This window comes from Tetrahymena thermophila (assembly GCF_000189635.1).
Source record: "Tetrahymena thermophila SB210 genomic scaffold scf_8254373, whole genome shotgun sequence".
NCBI classification, from domain to species: Eukaryota; Ciliophora; class Oligohymenophorea; order Hymenostomatida; family Tetrahymenidae; genus Tetrahymena; species Tetrahymena thermophila.
Window position 1 is genome coordinate 26,006 of NW_002476157.1, and position 21,447 is coordinate 47,452.

Below are 21,447 nucleotides of genomic sequence, written 5' to 3' on the forward strand. Positions count from 1 at the left end.
TTTCTAATATTTTCTGACAATTAACTAATATCAAGAGCATTATTTTCATTAATTTTTTAATTTTCTTATGATTTTTTGCACTCAGAATCTTCTGATTCGTCAAAGACTATAATTTTATCATCATTTTGCAGCGTTATCACTTCTAAATCCTTAATTCCCTAACATTAGTTTAATTAAGTTGCTAATGATTCTGCTGCCACAGCATCATACTTCTTTCTGCTACTAGAACTTATTTAATCATTTTAGTTAGCATTAATTTAATCAATATTTTAGTTATTGCTGATATTATCTGCCTCAACTTGCTGCTGAGAAGAATCTTTTTCAGATTTTCTATGTGAATTTTATACTGATTGCATTTTACTTTCAGAGTATTATTTGAAATAAGTATTGGAGAATTTTATCTTTTTTTAACAATAAACAATAATAAAATTTTATTGTATTATATAATTAATTTTACTAAAAATTTAGGAAGAATATTGACAGAAATTCTTTTAAATTAAATTTCAGGAGGTTTAGATACTTTGTTTCTGATATTTTGTTAATGATTTCTTCTATCGTATAAGTTTATATTTTAAATTTAATTCTAAGGATTTTATTAATTTTATTATCGGTTGTTATTATTATTATTGTTATTATTTTGATTTCTTATATTTAGCAAGTGTAAATGATGATTTAAAATTATTCCACTATTGTTATTTAAATTATTAATTATATTTTAATTTTATGCATCTCTTTGGGCTTCCTCTTACTCTGAGTCTTCTGATACAATTTACTTTATAAATTACCTAAAAAAGTTTTAGTCAATTTAAAATAAATTAATTTTTATTTATTTTACTTGATTGAAGCATTGAAGATAGCAGTGATAATAAACTGGCTTAAACCAATTGCGAAATTAAATATTACTGAAATTCTTATTTATTCTTTATTAAAATATTATAAAATCTTCTTAAACTTAAAATTATATTTACCTGTAGAATTATTTTCTAATGTGTCAATAATACTAATAATAGCAAAACAACTATTGATTGACTAGCTAGTGATAGTATAGAACATCCAAATAATACCTTTAACTTATTTTATTATCTAAATTAAAAATAGAATTTCGTAATTCTAAAAATTTACATTCAAACATCTAAGCCTACCCCTAGCAAACCTAGCACAATTTAGTCAATGACATCATGAATAATCCAAAAATTAATCCACAGACAATTGAAAAAAAAACCCAATAAACCCAAAACACTTCAGACCAACTCCAATCTATATCACCTGAAATTTTCAGACTGACATTTATTATTTGAATGATAATAAAAATCCTAAAAGTAATGATTAGCTATGTAAAATTAATTAAATTAGAATATATTTAAATGAATTCAAACAATAATAATTACAAAATCAATAAAGGAAATGCACTCGTTCTGTTTTTTATTAATAATATAAATCCAGTATCTGAGTAAACATGCAGCAAAAATAGGTCCAATAGTTATCATAAAAGAGAATTAATGTGTTCTAAAATACGCATAAAGTACTCCTCCAGACAATAAAAACGTCATATCTTCAAATATTTCTATCTGTAACAACCTTTGTGTTTATTGACTTTTTATTAATTAAAATTATTAACTAAAATTTTAACATACTTTAAAATAAATATTTTACTCGTATTACTTTTTGAGTTGTTTCAACAATTTATGAATATCTAACAAAAAATAAACAGAAATCGAGATAATAGGGAAAATTGGATCAAGTTAATAAGTTGAAAAAGCGCTGAGAATCAAAAATATTGTTAAGCAAACAATAGCTTAGTTAGCTATCATGTGATTAAACCATTAGTCATAAGTCTCCATACTTTAATAAATCAAAGCATCATTTTCAACTACATCTAAGTTGCTTAAAACTTACATTCTTCTTTATTAAATTTATTATTATAAGTTCTGTTAAAGTTGCTATTGCTGAGGATACTGCTGCTGTTAATTCTGGCTTTGTGCTTATATAATTTGTTCGTTATGTTCTACATTTTAATTCTACCTGGAGTTATTTAAAATACTTTGATTTCGTGGATGTAGCTGATCTTAGTAATTAAATAAACATTTTTAATAAAATTTTAATTGATTTCATCAATAAGATACTTATAATTTAGACATTAATCTAAGATTGATGGTGTAAATTTTCTTATTGGTTGTTTCTTGAAATTTAAGGATGCTATGATTAGTTTGAAAAGTTTATTATGTTTATAATATTATTTCTGTTTCTATTGCTAAAGTTCTCGATATTTAAGTTTTAATTTTAATTATTGTCAATTAATTCATCTTAGTTCTAACCAATAATTTACTCGACAGTATCATTTAAATTACTTACATGCATCATTCTTTATCTATTTTAATTGCTGCTAGCATCCATACCTAAATATACAAATTTAAAATGAAAGATTAAAGTACTCAAAAGTATCAAATTTGAAATCTAAGCTTACTAATATTTTAGCGATCAATAGCGCTTATTGAATAAATAGTACTCATTTAAAATATGAAGGAATAAAAGTAGATTTAGTTAGTTAGCTATATTTATTTTGAAGTAAGCTCAGAAAGAAATTAAAGCACTGTATATTCTACTTAATTAATATAAATAAATATTTTTTTACTTTAAACCTAAATTGATGTTTATATTTTCTTTATATAATAATTTATTTAAACTAACCCTATTCATTTTTAAATGTTTTTAACAAAAATATTGGTGATAGTTATATTGCTGTAAAACATGTAATAATAATAATAATAATAATAATGATAATCAAATTTATTTTTTAGAACTTCATAACATATTCAACAAATACTATAGAATAAAAAGTAGATGTAATATTTAGATTTTATTCAATATTCTTTAAAAAATTATAGTATGGTCAGTACTTTTTAAATTTATCATAATGATTAAATATTTATCGTTTGATATAAAATTATTTAAACATTTAAGTTGAAGCATCATAAAATAATATAGAAAATAAGCACAAGTTATTTTTCAGGTTTATAAAATAGCTATAGTCTTCCTTTTTTATAATTTAATAAAAACTTAAATGTAATAGCTCTAAATAAAATAATACAAAATCAAATAAAAAAACAATTAATTAAAAAAATTATGTAAAGAATGTATATTTAATATATATATACTCTAGCTAAATTTCTTATCTTAAATAAACAAGTAAAGTGCATAAATTTCTTTTGTTTTCCAAAAAATTTTTTATGTCTTAAAATTATTAATTAATTATTATCAAAATAGTAAATACTTTCATATTTTTCAAATAATAAATAAATTATTGTTTTGCAATTTTTGAGATATGCATTTTGTATCAGTTAATTAATATTTTTAAATTTTAAAATATTTTAAAGGAGAAATTAAATTTCTTAGTTTAAAAATATCAATAAGAAGATTTTTCTGAATATTTTAATATGTCAATATAAATTGTATATAAATTGGATTAATAATTTTTAAAAAAATAAGTTTTATTAATAATTCTAATACTAAATTTACAATTCATATATATCTTTGTATTGAAATATAAAAAGACTTTTATTATTCATAAAATTTTGCTTAAAAAATAAAAAATGTTAAAATTTTATCAAAAAATGATTATATTTTTCCATTTTTTCTTGTTTTTTTGAGTGTATGGTGATAAAATTAGATTGATAATATTTAAATTTTAAACAATAAAGATAAAATTATTTAATTACATTATTAATTAGATTAAATTAGATTATACTATAATATAGATAATAATTTTAACCTTATGGAAATATTTAGATAGATAATTAATAAAATTAAAGTAATCTTAATAAAATACTAACCAACCTCTCAAACTGGACGAAAAGTTAATAGATTTAAAAATATTAACGGAATACTTTGGCAAAGTTGGTTAATGATATATATTTTTAATCTCTAGAGAATTTTTTAGAAGATAAGAATTAGATATAATCAATGAAAATAAAATTTTCTTTTTTATTTATTAATAAAGATTGATGACAGATATTCATTCACATTATTTCAAAATTGCGGGTGATATTATCGTTAATCTATTCGTTTGTGATTTGATTGTTAAGGAATTAGTAAACAAGCAAAAAATAAATTCAAAAATAAAAACAAGACAAAACAAAACAATTATAATAATAAAAAGAAGAAGAAAATAAATAAATAAATACTTGCCTTTATTTGTTAAATCCACACATATATTGAACAGCTTCTTCTTGCAGCCATACCAGCAACAAAGAAAAATCACTTATTTAATTTAATTAAGCCATAATTATAAATAATAGAGCTTCAAAGCCATCTAATTACATAATAAACTAGAAAAATAATTATAATAATGCATCGTAGCTCGACTAAAGCAAATCACAATTAATTTTCTTCTCATAAATAACAAATCTTTTCTGCTAATCCCTTAGTTAATTCAGAGGTTGGATAGCTTATTGGGAAAAAAGCTCAACTGCTATTCCCTTAGTTTGATATTGAATAAGAAGAATTTATAAAAGGAGACATAGAATAAGCTATTGCAAGCTTTGTGGTCAATCTTTAGTCACCATAAAATAAATTTGATCTGGAGTCAACAATGATGAAAATGAGGAAAATTGCTGATGAGTAAGAAAAGAAAATTCAAAAATCTATCAATAAAGATAATCAATATACTGAGGAGGATGCCTTCGGATTTACTTCTGCTATGAAATACTAATTTAAAGCCTAATTTGACAACTTAGAAGAGTAGAAAAAAAATGGTCAAATTTTTGATAATAGTTTAATAAGCGAGAAAATGCAACTAACTCATAAATTTCCATAACTATAAGCACATTCTTAATCCACTCCTTAAACTCAACAAGGCGAAACTAAATAATATGTCACTCCTATGAAGTCAGGAGGTCATTCTAGTGCAGTTAATCCTTTATGCGATTCTGCAAGAGTTAATACATCTGCTGGACCCTCTACTCATACAATATAAAGCAATAATATTAATTAAATTTAATAATAACAAAGCTAACAATAGCTTTTATAAGTACAAGGAAGTAACCAAAACACTCTTGCTAGTAATGCTAATTAATCAAATTCTTAAAATATCCCAATTCAATATCTACCTCCTTAATAGTAATATTATTAATATCCTTACTCATATCATCCAAACAGTTAAAATACAGCTCCATACTTCCTTACTGCCTAAAAAGAAAACAACTTCCCACCAAATAATTTTCATCATTAATATCATCCAAATTATAATTAATTTAATTTTCATCCTTATCCTCCTCCTCACCACCACATTTAACATCAATAATAATAAAATTTTAATAGCTATAGTGAAAATTAAAATCCTATGGCATTTATGAGCGCTCCGCCAGGAGGTCCTTCTTATGGTGGCAATAATACAAAATTCTTACCAAGAGTACCAATAAAAACTAATTAATACCACTAAAAAAACACATCATCATATTTAAATGAATAAGAGTAGCTTAAGAAATAGTAATATCTATAAAATAGCAATAACAGTTAATAGCTTGGTAGCAAGTAACAGGCTTTGCAATAATAGTAATAAGTTTAATAGCCTTAATAATAATTTTAAAACTCAAATAACCCTACTTAATAGTAAGAACAGAGCTTTTAATATCCTACATAGATTTCTCAGCAGCAACAACAACCAGAAGATATTTAAATTGACGAATAAATATCAGTTTCTCTCAAAAGAATAAATTCACTTGAAAGTGTGCAATAGCAACTAAATTTTGATGTAGTAAAAAATGATGAAAGTTTGCTAAAATCTAGTAAATTGATTGAAAATAGCTCAGATACCAAACATAATATGAATAACAGTAATAACTAAAACTGTATAGAAGAGTTCTTAAGAGAGTCAAGAATTAGTTGCGAAGGAGAGGATATTCTTTCAAACAATAAATTATCTCTCTCTCCTTCAATATCAATAAAAAATGTGAAAAATGACATCAACGAATTTGAAAGAAGCATAAATTAAGATTCTTATCCTTGTGAATTGATTAGCAACCATAGAATTCCCCTTAGTGATTAATCAACAATGATTAATATTAAATCAGAAAATTAACACATAGAGAAATTACTCAGATACGAACATCTACACAAAAATTCTAATTTCAATGATTTTATGCACTATGAGAGTAACAGTGACCTCAATTTTATGATGGAGGAAAATCCCATTTAGCATTTAAATTAGTGTGACTTTGATAAGTACATTGATTGATTGATTAATTTAATCTTTCAACTATTCAAATAAATATTTTTTTTGAAAAAAATATTTTAAAATTTATTAACAAACAAAAAGAGCTAAATGTATTTATATTATTAAAAATTCTTAAGAAAATAAACAATCGCACATACTGTCTAAATTGTAAGTATCAATTAATTAATACAATAGAATGAAAAAGATTTAAAAATATGTTGTGATTTGATAAAATACTTTTATGTATATAATAAATTAAAAAAATAAATGGATAATTAAGTCATATATAATATATATTATTATTATTTACCTTTGCATCTTGCAAATTATATTTTCTATATTAATTAATAATAAATTTTAATAATTTTTTATTTCTATCAGAAACAAGCAAGACATAATACTATTTATTTCATTTATTTAATAAAAAAATTCATTTTCTCCATAAAAACATGAATTATTTATTATTTTTAACTGATTTCATAGTTTTTAATTAATTTTTTCATTTGCTTCTAAAGTAAATCATAAATATATGAAATCCTTTTAAATTCGTTTTATATATTAAAGATCTGAGTTTTTCATTCATTTCATGCAAAAAACTGAATATTCCAGTTAAGCAAAGTTAAGATTAAAGCAAGTGCAAAAACTGAATATTAAAATACAAAATATTATCTGTGAAAATAGATGCTTCCAAAAGATTATCTCCTAAATTTTTAATTTTTTTATGACTTGAATTTCATATATTTGTATAAAAAAATAAAGTATTGCAGTATATGAGAATTTAATTCCCTCAATTTCAATTCCAATAAGATTTAATATTTTAATAAAATAAAATTTAATTAATTAATTAGTTTTATTAATTAAGTTTGAAATAATTTAAATTCATTAAAACACATATTTAAATAAAATTATCAAAAATTTTAAATCATCTATTTGATAACTTGCAAAGATTCCTATTGAAATTCATAAGAATTTTTGCTTTCACTCTTAAATATAATCTTATTTTAATTCATCTAAAGTATTAATTAATCTTCTTCATTCTAATCGTCATTTTCTTCATTTTGGGTACGAACATAAGCTTCTTTAATTGATATATTTTCTAAACTTTACAATTTCTTTGGATTAGTTTTCTCTTCATCAATTGTAACTTAGAACGGTATTCCAAATGAATTACTAGTTAAAAGATCTATTAATTTAATAACAAGATCATAGTCTTATTTGTATTAGCTAAAATTTTCAGCACTTTCAATTTCAATTTATGCAAGCTCAAGAAGACTTGTGATTAATGTTTAAACTACAGGCTATAAATCAATACTGATTTTATCACATATTAACTTTGATTTTTGATAATTTTCTTCAGTTATAACATCCTTAAACATTCTTTTTTAATTAATTAATAAAGGATTTAAAAAACTATTAGAATATCAAAAATTAATTAAAATATTTCTTACTGTATTTGTTATTTGGTAAGTGGAAGCTAAACTTTCTAACCATTGTAATTAAATAGTATTGCCATTTCTGTTATTTTTGTAATAATTAAATTTAGTAAATATAGTATTTATTTTTCTTATTTTGATTGATTTTGCTTGTTCAATATTTTTAGATAAACATTTTAGAGTATTGAGCAATGATATTTGATTGTAATATTTATGAATTCTCTAAGCACTATACCAAACTCATTTGCAAAATCGTTGTCTATTTGCACTTCTTTATATAACTAATTTGACAAATACTTATTTATTATATTTTAACTATAGTTCTATTAGCTACATTCTTACAGCCAAGGTTCATTAAACAATCCAAATAAATCTATTCTTTCTTCTGGATTTACTTTGAGCATTTTATCAATAAATTATTTGCATTCTTTTGAGATTTATGGATTAATAAATTCTAGTCTCCTATCTCTGACCATGTCTTCTAATTCTTATCTTTTATTGTGACCAGTTGGGAAAAATGGATATCTGCCATGAGTCATCTTATTTATCAATAAACGAAAATTTTTTAGTTTGAAAATAAAAATATTTTAAAATTACAGCATAAACAATACAACCAAAAGACCAAACATCACATTTTTTATTGTATTCTAATCCAAATAAAACTTCTGGAGCCATTGTCAAAGGAGTTCCAGCATAAGTGTGACCTATCTCTTAACATGATTTTGCTAATCCAAAATCTGCTATTTTACACTCAAAATTTTTGTTAATTAAAATGTTTTGCAGCTTCATATCTCTATGAATAATATCTAAATCGTAAAGAGCAATAAATCCTAGCAAAATCTAGTTAGTAAATAGTTTTGCAACATCTTCTGGTAAAGTTCTATTTTCAAATCTATTTACAAAACTATCTAAATCTCCGAATTCACATAACTCAGTTATGATATAAATGTAATTTTCTTCACTAAAATTATCAATAAATTCTAAAACATGGCAATTGTGTAAAAGTGACTAATGCAATTGACATTCTTGATCAATCTTATCTAAGTAATCTTTATTTTTTATTGCATCTATTTTTTTTATTGCAACTAGCTTATTTTTATGAGTATCTTTTCCTGGATAAACAATAGCAAAAGCTCCTTTTCCTAATTCAGTTTTACCTTGTAAGTATCTTTTATCTTTTAAAGTCTTCACTTTTCCCATTTGTTTATTAGTATTTTCTTGATTTTAAAATATAATTAATTGTTTTTCTAAAAATATTAATAATATAGATGAATTTTTTGATTTTTTTTATAAATTTAAAAGTAATTCAGAAAAAAAAATATTTATTTCTAATTAAAAAATAACCAAAAAAAGGGACACTCTTTTAACTGATATCAAAAACTAATATACTAATATCTTCACTAATAATTTAGAGATACCTAACTCTATGGTACCATAAAATCTTTTTAAAGGTAATTTATATTTTTAATAAAATTTATTTTATTAGAGATTGAAAGCTTTTAAATTTATGAAATTTTTAGAGTAATAATTTTTGGCGAAAATTAGAAATATTATACTTTATAAATTAAGAAATTTAAATATTATAATAGCTATTTATAATGGTATAAAATATTATTTAATTTTAATTGTATTTATAAAATTCATAGTTTTTGTAAATTTTATAGTTAATTAATTAATTAGTCATGTTTAGAGAAACACTGCAGTCAGGAATAATATCAGTACTTTATAGTTAAGGGTAATAAAAAGTAATATTAAAGATAAAATGAAAACTAATTATTATAAATCCTATATTTTTATTAATTATAATTATAAAAAGATCAAAACCATTGCAAGTATGGGATTAAAAAAGTAAAGATATTAGTTTTTAGATAATGTAGAAATTTAGAATAATCATTTATATTAAAGCTTCAGATGGAAAAATAGAGGTTATAAAAGATGAAGAAACAAAAACACACGTTGTAGAAATAGTTGGATAAAATAGTAGTACAAATTATATAGAAGGGCCTAATATTCATAAAGATGGATTTGGGCTCAAATTAACATGGCTCCATGTTTTAGTTAAAAATGTAAGAAGTTCATAAAGCGAATTAATTGAAATCAAAATTATAAAAATAGCTAAAAAAAGACTTTTCTTTTGTTGTTGAGGTTGTTGATCATAAAAAATAGAAAAGAAGATTTAAATTTAGTAATTGGTTCAAAGACACAAGAGTAAAAAGCACAGTTACTAACATTAAATTAAAAATGTAAGAAGGGTGGAATCACTTTGTTTTTGATATAAAGCACATATGCTTAAAGTCATACGGCACAAACCTCTAAGAAATTGTTAAAATGGTAGTAAATGCAAATTGTAGACTTAGAAGAATTTATTTTGCAGAAAAGCCTTTCCATCTTCATTAAATTAGCTAAATTCCAAATGATTTTAAAGTATTTATCTAAGGCTAAAACGTAATAAGCATTTAATTTATTTTAAAATATTACAAAAGCAATTATTATTATTAAAAAAAATAAAACTTATTGGCAGACATTCGTTTAATCTTGCTTATTATAGACAGAAAATGTTTATTTATTTATTAATAAAATATATTTTATTTATACATTCTTATTTTGGCAAAATCTATAAAAATGTTTTATTTAGGTTTCTACTTATCAACATAAATAATTTATTCTTTATTACAAATAATTAAAGATGGAATAAAATAATAATCTTTAGCATAAATTATTTAAATTTATTTGAGCTTATAAGGGTTTATTTAATAAAAAGTATAGATTAATATTTTAAAAAATAATTTTATTTTTAAGTTATTACAAAAAGTGTAAAACAATAGCTTAAAGTTTCACATTTAAAATTAAAATAAAAATAATGCAAATATTTTATTTTTTTTTTAAATAATCTGAAAATTAAATATTATTTTTAAGATTTTTCTATTTAAATTTCTAAAGTAGATTTTAAAAATTTTTAACTTTGAATTAAAAAAAAGAATGGAAAGTATTAAGAAGAACCAGAAGATGAGCAAGAGGAGGAAGAAGAATAACCAGCTGATAATAATTGAAATTTTTTTTTCCTTCTTAGTTTCTAATGGAAATTGTTAATTGCAAAAAGAAGATTTTTAACGAATAGATTTTTAATAAGAAATAAGTAATTGATTTAAGTGTAATATTTTTTACAGATTTTTTATTTATTTGTTATGATAGAAATAACAATTATTATTCAATAGAAAATGTATTTATTTTTATTTATCTAATAATTTTGTATTGAGTGGTTCATTTAGAATGTATTGAAATTGTATATAATTATGTTAAAATATAAATTTCTTTAGAACTTCTAATTAAATTACTTTTGATTTTAATTAATTGTTATAGAGACATACATACATACATACAAAATAATTCTTTAATTTTGCTTTACTTTGAAATTGTTTGAAAAATTTAATTTTTTTGAAAATTTTACAATAAAAAACAAAAAGCTGATTAAATTTTTGCAAAAAAATATATATTAAGTAACAAAGATTCTTTAGACTAGAAAATATTTTAGGGATTTACAAAGATTATTCTTTATTAACTTCTAAAAAATAAACATTTTAAAAACCAAACTTATTTTAAAATCTTAAATTCGCGTGGCATTTAAAATTTAATAGAAATAGTTTAATTAATACTCATATAAATGGGAGCAGCTGGACCTAAACTATCTAAATCTGAGGTATAGCTCGTAGATCAAAAACGATATTAAAGAGAGCCTAGTATTCCATTCGATATTCGCTATGGAGACTAAGTCAAAATATACAAGTAGTTAGACTCTGCTTAAAGAGTAGCCATAATTTAAAAGGTTTTTGATACATAAATGCAGTATTAAGTGACAGTAGATATATAAAAATCATTATCCAAATTGAAACATCCAGGATTAATTTAATTGCTTAATATTGTGACCAAGAAGAAAGAGTAGCTTTGTAGCTAATTCTTCAAAGTAAAATTTCTCTATGAATATGTTGATAATGATTTATAAAAAGATCTCGAATAGCGCCGTTAGCTCGAAAAAGATCTAAAAAGTATTCCTTAAAATTTTTTAACTTCTATTGAAGACTTGAAAGTTAGTAACAGCACATATAAAATTTTTTATGAAGAAAGTGAACTGTGGTATATAATGGCTACTGTAATAGCAGTACTTTCATATTTAAAAGAAAGAAATCTTATTCATGGTGATATACGCCCATTTAATTTATGCTTAACAAAAGATAATGCATTGAAAGTGATGACTATAAATTCATTCATTCAAACAAATTGGTCTTCCTATATGGAAAAGCTTGAAAAATTAGATACACAATCTACATATATTTCTCCTATTTAGCTAGGAGCACTTCAACATAATATATAACGTCCAGTACACAACATTCCAAAGTCTGACTTATTCTGCTTAGGAGTTATAATTCTAGAATTGTGCCTCCTCGAGAGTGCATAGGACATATATGATTTTACCACTTTCAGCATTGATCTTTCTGCTCGAGTTAAAAAACTTAGAGATCTTAAAAAATATTCTGAAGCTTTTATAGATTTCCTATTACAGTTACTAGTTTTAAATGAAGAGAAGAGAAAAAATCCAGAAGATTTGTATTAAATTTTAGCTGAACTTGCAAAATCTTGTAAACCTTTATTCATTCTTGCTTATGTGAAATTTAAATCAAACAATAAATTTTAAACACTAAAAAATGAACTGGCTGCTTTATAATGAATTAAAAAAAAATTATTTCATAATCAGCCTAATTGTTGTATTAAATTTGAAAGATTTGATTTTATCTTTTATCATTTCAATTTTAGTTTTTACAAATTAAAATCTTTATAACCACTTAATATTAATGATAGCAAATCATAATTTTCAAATTTTTATTTTTATTATTTGACATACATTAATAATATATTTATAATTAGAGTAAATCTCAGTTTCGAATAGAATTTTTTCTCATGAAAGAGTAGCTTTACTTGTCAATAAATGGAAATAAAAGAATTAGCTGAATGTAAATTTTGATGCAGTACTAACTTAGCAAAATGCTGCAAATAACCCAGCTCAATAATAATAGTAATAAAAGGCCTTAGATTTAATTTTAACTCAATAATAAGGATTCGTGCTCCCAGAGAAAATTTTTGAAAACGAAGGTGGACAAGAAAATAAAAATAATGAAACGATTGATGAAATGCCAAATTAAGAGGAAGGAGAAATAATTTAAGAGTTGGGTTTATTGTCTAAGAATGAAAATAGGGATAACAACAGCAATTCATTTTCAATCTAAAAAAGTGCAAATAATATCTCTCCAAACCAAAGATAATCGGAAGAAAATAAGAATAATTTATCAAATTAAAGCATTCATCATCACAACAACAACAATGAAAGTTTGAATAGAATTAAAAAGGATCTAAGTGGAGAATTTAGGAATGTTGAAAACAAAGAAAATATATTTTAAGGAAAAGGTAATTAAAATCACTTATCTAACAATATTTCAGCCACAAATTTATTTGATTAAAACAATCTTAATAATAACTTGTAGCAGCAATAAGGTGGATTATTTTCAAGAAGCTAAAGCTAGCATTTTCCTAATTAGCAGAATTAAAATAATAAATTAAATTTTGGTAGCAATAATGTATTGTAAAATACTAGTAACTTATTATAGAATAGTAATAATAATAATAATAATAATAATTTACTTTAAAATAATAATAATTTACTTGGTTAATTTAATAACAATAACAACAACATGTTTTTTGGATAAATTTAATAAAACTAATTTGGATAGTCACAATTCTCAAACAATCTTAACATGAACCAAGGAGGTAATATAAGTCATTTTGGAGCTAATTTGAACAATTAAAATTAATTTGGAAGTAATAATAATGGAGTCTTTGGCCTACAAAACTTTAATAGCAATCAAAATAATTAATTTTAGCAGTTTTCAAATTAAAATATTAGCAAAAACAGCTTTGAATAAAATGTATAATTATTAAATTAGTTACTATAATATAGAAATATTAATAATCCAAATATGATGCAAGGTTAGATTAGTGATTAGTAAATCAATTAGTTGGTATTTTAATTGTAACAAATGGCCTCTCTTTAATAACAATAAAATATACCAAATAATTAAATGCAGCATATTCCTTAACTAGATTTTAATTAGTTAAATAAAAATAATAGTTTGTTTGGAAATTTTGGTAATAGCAATTCTTAGCAATTAAACATGAGTCCAACTTTCAATGGCTAGCAAAACATTAACTTTTAAATGAATAGAGCTGGAGGTTACAGCAATAACAACTAAAGCAATTTATTAGCTTAAAATACTTCTTTCTATTCAAATAACAACTTTGGTGGAAATAACAATATCAGTAACTTTAACAGTAATAACAATAATCAATTTTCTAGCTTGAATTAGAACACAGTATAATAAAATTAAATATAAGGATAACTAAATATATTGAATACTCAGTAATCATTCAATCCATAGAATAATAATAACAATATCCTAATGTAAAACAACAATAATAATACAAGTTAAAATAACAACAATACCAGTTAAAATTAAAATGCTAATATATTTAATGTGTTAAACAATTAGCCAGCCACATTTTCTAACACTAACATTGGAAACAATAATTAAAATTAAAATCCAACACTAACCAATATAGCAGGTGGAGGTGGTCAATCATCCTAAACAAATATCTTCAGTAGGAATAATAGAAGCATTTTTTGATTATAAAAAAAATATTTAGCAAACCAACATATAAAATTTGTTTAAAATGTATTATAAATATTTATTTTTGTTTTTCTTTATTATTAATAATTAATATTAAAAAATATTTTCACAAATAATTATTTTAAATAATTAATAAAATAACTTTTAAGAGAAATTTAATTTATTATTTTTAATTCATGAATATTTATTTATAAAAATAAAATTTTATATTCATTAAAAGGAAATTAATTAATGATTTAAATTAAATGTTTATCCTAATTGAAGCATTTTTTGAGGAAATAAAAAATATTTAGTAAGGCAACATATAAAATTTGTTTAAAATAGAATAATATTAAAAAAATATTTTCACAAAAAATAATTTTAAATAAAGAATTAATAAAATAGTTTTTTAAGACATTTATTATTTTTAATTCATGACTATTTATAAAATTGTATCTTCAATAAAAAGAAATTAATTAATTAATTATTCAAATTAAATGTTTATCCATCCTAATTTTTGTATAAAAGTATCCTCGATTTATAAAAATTGTTACGCAGTATTTAAAACTAAAAATATATCTCACTTAATTGTTTGTTTGTTAAAATATTAATTATTCTGCAAGTAGAAAATAGCAATTTAGTAGTAAGTTAGAAATACTTGTATTTAGGTAAAATTACAAAGGAGACATTTAAAAAAGGGTATTTAAATGGAACATTTTAAAAGAAGAGTTGAGAAGTATTAAAGTACAACAAATGGCGAGCATAGATATGGTATAGGAAAGTACTTTTTGAAAAAAAAGAAAGTCTATCTAGAAGATAAATTTTCCAAACCTCTAGATACTAGACCAATAATGTAAGAATATTTAGAAAAATGTAAAGAAGAAGGATTGGAAATTAATAAATTAGAATTTGGCTTGTTTACTGCCAAGAATGGATTTTAGTATGAAGGATTTAGAGCTACTGAGGAGATTAATCCTTCTGATATTCTAATTAAAGTTCCAAGGAAACTTATTTTAAATACCAGAACATGCATGTTTAGTGATATTCAAAAAGTTGTTAAGGAAAATTTAAATTTCTTTACTGCTAAAAAAGGAGGGTTAGTAGAAGATCATATTATGCTTGTTTACTTGCTGCGTTAGTATTAACTAGGAAAAGCCTCTCCCTGGTATCATTTGATCAGTAACCTTTCAAGATACATCGATACAGTAGACTTTTGGGAGGATGAAGAATACAAATATTTAGATGATCCTATCTTCAGAGAGAGAATTAGACTTTAAAGAAATTACTTTAACTACATTGCAAAAAATTTAAGGGTATAATTATATATATATTATTATTTTGTTAAATATTTTAAATATATCTTCATAATTAATTTATAAAATATAAATTAACTAATTTAATAGATATTAAAACAAAATTTTTTTAATATTAGGAAATTTTACCTAAGTACCCTGATTTATTTGAAGAATAAACTTACTCTGAAGAGAATATTAGATGGATTTATATTCATATTTGGAGTAGAAGCTTTGGTGGTTCAATGGATTACATTAGTATGGTTCCCATCGTAGAGATGATGAACCATGAAAATACTAATATGTTTTTCAGAATTCACAAAGAAGGAAGTGAAATAGAATAAGTTTAAATCACAGAAGAAGAAAGATTGAACTAAACTTCTACAGAAAATGAAAGCTATATGAGTGAAGATAATATAATGGTTAATGAGTATGACTTTGAAGAATTTGAGGAAATGAAAAACTAAGCTGACCAAAAAATGATTAAAATAGATTAAAATAACCCAAAATTAAGAGATATTAGACGCTAGTGTCTTGAATTAGAATAAATCATTTTAAATGATTTTAACTTAGGTGATGATGTTACCATATTTTTTGCAGGTAAAATCATAGAAAAAATAAGAAAAATCGAATTATCTGCTTTACAACCAAAAAAAAAGACTAATAAGGTTCAAGAAGAGATTTCTCGCTTAAACCAGTTATGTTCATTTTTCAAAGAGCTACTGAAAACTTACCATAAACAAACAATCAAAGAAAATGAAGTCATAAATACTTCATAGAAGAAAATTTTTGAAAAAGATGCAAAAGAAGCTGAATAGGCTATTCAGCAAATTAAAAAGTAGAGCTAAGAATTTGAGTAAGCAAAAAATGATCAAGAAAGCAATTAAAATTAAGAAGAAATCGTAGAAACAACTTAGTAAAACAATACAGAATGCCAATCTAAATAAGAAGAGTAGATAAATACTACAGAAGGATCTAATTAGAAAATTAAAGAAGATTCAATTAACGATAAATAAATTTAAAATGAAATTTAAGAAAATAACCAGTAAGAAAGCTAAAATGAAGGTTAAGAATAATAAGTTGATGAAATTAGCGGTGAGAAAGAAGAGTAGATTGATAAATAAAATGAAATGAATGAATAAAATAAAGAAGAAAGCTGTGAGAAAGATTGCAATTAAACTAGCAGTGAAGATGAAGAAGAAGAAGAGAAGGAAAATAAAAAAGAAGAAAAGGAAGAGAAAAAGCAAATTGTGGTCTAAGAAAAAGAATAGGTAGTTGAATAAAGTTTGAATGAATTGAAACTTGAATATACAGATAATCCAGATGATTGGAAACAAATTTAATATGATAATTTCCTTTTAATGGCTGATAGCAGAGATAGATTCGAAAAAGGAAGTTAAGTTTACTTTTGCTATAATAGATTAACTAATAGAAGTATGTTAAGTAAATATGGTATGGCTTTAGAATATAATAAATATGAATTTGTTCATCTAAGATATAAATATATTCAAGATATAGTTGAATACGCTCCATATGCTTTAAGCTATATCAAATATTTCGAATTAAATACTCACAAGAGATTTAGTATTCCTCATCAAAGATTTAACTCTAAAATTATTTCTTTTGCTAAAGCAATGATGTGGGATTTAGAAACATAAAGTGTAGAAGCAATATTTAATCCTACTGTAAACATAACTCTTGAAATCAAGGGTTTAGAAAAAGTTAACTAAATTTATAAGTCATATTTAGACTCAAGGATGTATTCAATGGATGAGAATGAAAGTATGCTAACAAAAGATAATATGAATGGTCACTTATATTTTGCTACTATTTACCGTCTCGAAAGATAGAGAATTATTAAAAATTAACAAAATCTTGTTAACATTTTAATTTATACTCTCAAATAAATGCTTGAGTAAGGAGAGATGGGTAGATAATTCTTCAATACCCCTACACCTTATGATGAAGATCCTTAAGATCCTGAATTTTTCCATAGAAACAGATACATTTTAAGAAAATACATCAGGTTATTCCCTGAATAAAATAAGCAATTTTGATGAGCTAGCTCAAAAAATTAATTATTTTCAATACACTTTATTAAAATTTGGAAAATTAATTAAGTATTTATATTTTATTATTAAGAAAATCAAATTTATTGGAGTTTTTCATAAAAATTGTATAAATTTCCATTAAATACCTAGAAAGAAATAAAAATGAATGAGATATTTATTATTTTATATAACTATTTCTTTTTAGAGATTTATTAATTATTCTTTAGTAGTTTGTTTGATCTATCTTTTGAATTTTATTAATGATTCAATTATTAATATTAAAAAATAAAAATACTCAAAATTAAATACATTATCTAAAATATTATTCTAAATCCACATTCAATAATAATTAATATTATTATTTTAGAGTTATATTATTCTTGAATGTAATAAATAGTGAAAAAAATTATGTATGTTATCTTTAAACATTTTTATTATTTAAATTTACTATAATGTAAAACCTCAAAACCTTGTTTATTTCTTAAAAAAGACAATAAAAAGTAAATCAAAAATAAACTTAATATTAAAATCAGTGAGAAGGATGAAATGAGGAATTTGTTTACAAAAAAGTAATAAAAAATAAATATTCATTTTATTTAATTAATATTTTAATTTTAAATTTTTTTCACATTTAGGAATCAAATTCTTGTACAGTAAAACTTATTAAATTGAGTACCCTTCTTAATTAAGCATTTATTAAAAATGGAACAAATTTTTTAATCTCAAATTTAGCTTTTTGATTAAAATATTCATCTATAAACTATGTATCTGTTTATTTTAGGTAAAATTTTTGGTTCATTAGTTTCATTATTTTAGTCAATTTTCACTATATTAAAAATTTGTTAAAAATTGTTTTTAAAAAAGTCTAAAAAGTAGCCCTCCAAGGAAAATACTTGGAAGGCGAAAAAATAGTATGGCAGAGAGGTTTTTTCTGCCTACTGATCTAAAAAAGCCCCGATTGTAAATTCTCTCTAGTGATTTGCTTATAAAATTAGAAATAAATTTAGAATTTAACTAGGATTAAAATAATAGATAGATTGATATTTATATTTAATTATTTACGAATATTGTTTTTATATTGAGCTAAAGAGCATACTTTATTAAATAAAATATAAAATAAATGAGGGATTATATAAAATTTTACAATCTTATTTTGTGAATTAAATCACATTTAATAATATTAATTTTAATTTTAAAATCTAATTTTTATTAAACCAAAAATTAATTGGCTTTATATTTTATTTTTATTTCTTTGCTTTAAGAGGTAAAAATAATAAAATAAATATATTTTAGTAAGAATTTGTGATAATATTTTTTTAAAAGAATTTCATTTTGCCTCAAAATGTTAGTGATGTTAAAAGCATAAAGATATAGGATTTCCGATAGAGATAACTTTAGATCTAGGAGAAAAATGGTATTCAGCATCATTATTATCTATATTGGCGTTTTTTGTATTTTAGTCTATAGCAGGAGGTGAAAAGCTGGGTTACTTTTTTAAATTAAGAGATTTTTGCTTAGAATTGAAATAATCAGTGCGTAATTAATCACTTCCTTTGGGTTTACTACTTTTAAATAATGGTGACTTCATAAATTTAATAATCTTATCTTAATTATGAATAACTTAAATTCTTTCAATTTTTTCTTCCTAATATTTTAAAATATTAAAATAAAAACAAATCAATCATAAATAACTATTGAATTTATATCATTTTTTTTAAAATTATAAACATTTAACTTCTATTAACTATATTTATTTATTATTAAATTATAGTTATATGATGAATCAATAAATTAATTAATTAATAAGTAAATAAATCTCTTGAATTTTTTTTAATTATTTTTTTTTCCATAAGTTTTTTGTTCATTAATTTTTAAGGCTGCTATAAAATGCGTTATTTATTTATTTAAATATTAATTACTAGCCACTCATGCTAAAGTGCATCTCTTAGCGTGATTCTATTTTTCGGATCCTTTTCTAATAGTTTTGTCAAAAGATTGTATGCCTCAGGTGAAATTTAATTATTTGCCATATACTTTTCATAATCAGGTTCGCTATGAATAATCAAATCAATAAGTCCTAATTCACTATCGCTATTTTATTTATTTATTAATTAAAATGAATTATCTTATGTGTTAAAATTAATTTTTTTTTTAACATTAATAAAAAAATTTGATAAAATTATTGTCTTACTTTGGATCAATGAAAGGCAAATCCCCTGTTAAAAGTGAAAACATTATTACACCTATACTCCAAATATCTATTTTGGGATTATATCCATCATTTTCCTCCATAATTGACTCAGGAGCGACAAATTAAAGCGTACCTGTTTTCGTCCACATTTTTCTGTGCTTGTTTCTGTACTCTTTTGAAACAGAAAAATCAATCAATTTAACTTTTCTTGTGTTCACATCGAAAATGACATTATTATTGCTTAGATCTCTATGGCATATTCCTTTTAGATGTATGTAATGAAGTGATTTCAATAAAGTCCTAGTTATGTATTTAACTTCTTCCTCTATTTTTAGAATGTTAAAATAAGTTAGACATTAAGCTGAACCAAAAAATATTTATTAATCAATCACGTCAATTTTTTATGATCCATTATATTAATTATACTTAAAATTCCTTATTATTTTGAGTGGCTGAAAATTATCATAAATTTTGATTACATGAAAATGGATGTCTTTTTTGGATAAGCTTAGTTAAGCTTTTCCCTTCACAGTATTCCATAACTAATTAGACTGAGTGCTTATTTTTATCTATAAAAAAATCTATCAGTTCAACTATATTTTGGTGCTTTAGCATGTTCATTATGCGCTATTCTTCAATTATCTTTGTATTTTATATCAAAAATAAATTAAAATCTCATGTTTAAATTAATTTATACATTAAAAAGCTATTCTGTATCTGAGAATTTAACTATCTTGACTGCATATTTAGCTTTCTAACTTTCATCTAAATTTACATGTTTTATGAAACACTCCTTCACCACTGAGTTACCACCCTTCATTTTAAAAATATATTAATTCATCTCATAATAAATAAAAAATAAAAGTATATTTTGTAAGAAGTCATGGTAAATAATTCAAACTCAAATGCATAATTTTGATAATTACTTCACCAATTTTACGTCCTAATTCATAAATATCATCAAACTTTCTTGAAAAAGGCTTTGGGTCTTATTTCTAATGTTTCTTAACTGCATATCTAGATAGAGTTTATTTATCGAATTTCTTTTGCTCACAAGAATTTTCTAAAGTAATTCCAATCATACCTATTAACTAGCATCTCAATTAAGAAATATCATTATTTAAATGAGTAGGTTTTAACTAAGGCGAGTTAAAAGATAGGTCTAGTCTTGACAATTTTTCTTTTCTTTTAGCATAAAAAGAAGACCTAGTTCTTTGGATAGTAATAGGAGAATCTAAGTCGAGCAGGCTCTAATTAGTAGAATCACCGGCCTTTGGAGTTAAATAAGTAGACTATGGACTGAAAGTGGAGGAATTTTAAGTTTAGTTAAAGGAACAACAGAAAGAATTTCCATTCATTATATTTAATAATAGAGTAAAATTTAGGATTTATATGCTTATTTAAGAATTATAATGTTTAAAGTTAAATTTGAGTTCTTATTCCAGTTGAGTTCCTGAAAAAATTAGTTAAATTTCTTGCTTTTTAACTTAGTTTTTATGTAGAATTAATCTTTAATGAAAATGTAATGTTAGTTTCTTTGTATTAATAATTGTAAA

At 22.6% G+C, this 21,447-nt stretch overlaps 7 protein-coding genes across 7 annotated transcripts; 4 read left to right on the forward strand and 3 right to left on the reverse strand. All coding sequences in view use genetic code 6, as the record gives it.

Moving 5' to 3' along the window:
- Positions 1–136: 136 nt before the first annotated feature.
- On the reverse strand, positions 137–729 carry TTHERM_000237349 (hypothetical protein; the record flags this gene model as incomplete). The annotated part of the gene is made up of 2 exons (XM_012800203.1): positions 137–401; positions 458–729. The coding sequence occupies 2 exons, from the start codon at positions 727–729 to the stop codon at positions 137–139; spliced, it is 537 nt and encodes a 178-aa protein (XP_012655657.1).
- Positions 730–4,102: 3,373 nt separating this feature from the next.
- Positions 4,103–6,232, forward strand: TTHERM_00237350 (hypothetical protein; the record flags this gene model as incomplete). The annotated part of the gene is made up of 1 exon (XM_001024765.4): positions 4,103–6,232. Exon 1 carries the CDS (start codon positions 4,346–4,348, stop codon positions 6,230–6,232), a length of 1,887 nt encoding a protein of 628 aa, XP_001024765.3. The 5' UTR covers positions 4,103–4,345.
- An 887-nt stretch (positions 6,233–7,119) lies between these two features.
- TTHERM_00237360 (Serine/Threonine kinase domain protein) lies at positions 7,120–8,844 on the reverse strand (the record flags this gene model as incomplete). Its single annotated transcript, XM_001024766.3, has 3 exons — positions 7,120–7,588; positions 7,660–8,183; positions 8,242–8,844. 3 exons carry the CDS (start codon positions 8,842–8,844, stop codon positions 7,120–7,122), a joined length of 1,596 nt encoding a protein of 531 aa, XP_001024766.1.
- Positions 8,845–8,995: 151 nt separating this feature from the next.
- Positions 8,996–10,788, forward strand: TTHERM_00237370 (hypothetical protein; the record flags this gene model as incomplete). Its single annotated transcript, XM_001024767.2, has 6 exons — positions 8,996–9,095; positions 9,309–9,389; positions 9,461–9,492; positions 9,550–9,710; positions 9,760–10,089; positions 10,623–10,788. Exons 1-6 carry the CDS (start codon positions 9,071–9,073, stop codon positions 10,786–10,788), a joined length of 795 nt encoding a protein of 264 aa, XP_001024767.2. The 5' UTR covers positions 8,996–9,070.
- Positions 10,789–11,305: 517 nt separating this feature from the next.
- On the forward strand, positions 11,306–14,375 carry TTHERM_00237380 (kinase domain protein; the record flags this gene model as incomplete). The annotated part of the gene is made up of 2 exons (XM_001024768.1): positions 11,306–12,278; positions 12,565–14,375. 2 exons carry the CDS (start codon positions 11,306–11,308, stop codon positions 14,373–14,375), a joined length of 2,784 nt encoding a protein of 927 aa, XP_001024768.1.
- Positions 14,376–15,064: 689 nt separating this feature from the next.
- TTHERM_00237390 (hypothetical protein) lies at positions 15,065–17,706 on the forward strand (the record flags this gene model as incomplete). Its single annotated transcript, XM_001024769.1, has 2 exons — positions 15,065–15,670; positions 15,790–17,706. The coding sequence occupies 2 exons, from the start codon at positions 15,065–15,067 to the stop codon at positions 17,704–17,706; spliced, it is 2,523 nt and encodes an 840-aa protein (XP_001024769.1).
- A 1,321-nt stretch (positions 17,707–19,027) lies between these two features.
- TTHERM_00237410 (Serine/Threonine kinase domain protein) lies at positions 19,028–21,249 on the reverse strand (the record flags this gene model as incomplete). The annotated part of the gene is made up of 6 exons (XM_001024771.2): positions 19,028–19,345; positions 19,620–19,791; positions 19,892–20,216; positions 20,371–20,533; positions 20,589–20,705; positions 20,818–21,249. 6 exons carry the CDS (start codon positions 21,247–21,249, stop codon positions 19,028–19,030), a joined length of 1,527 nt encoding a protein of 508 aa, XP_001024771.2.
- Positions 21,250–21,447: the final 198 nt, after the last annotated feature.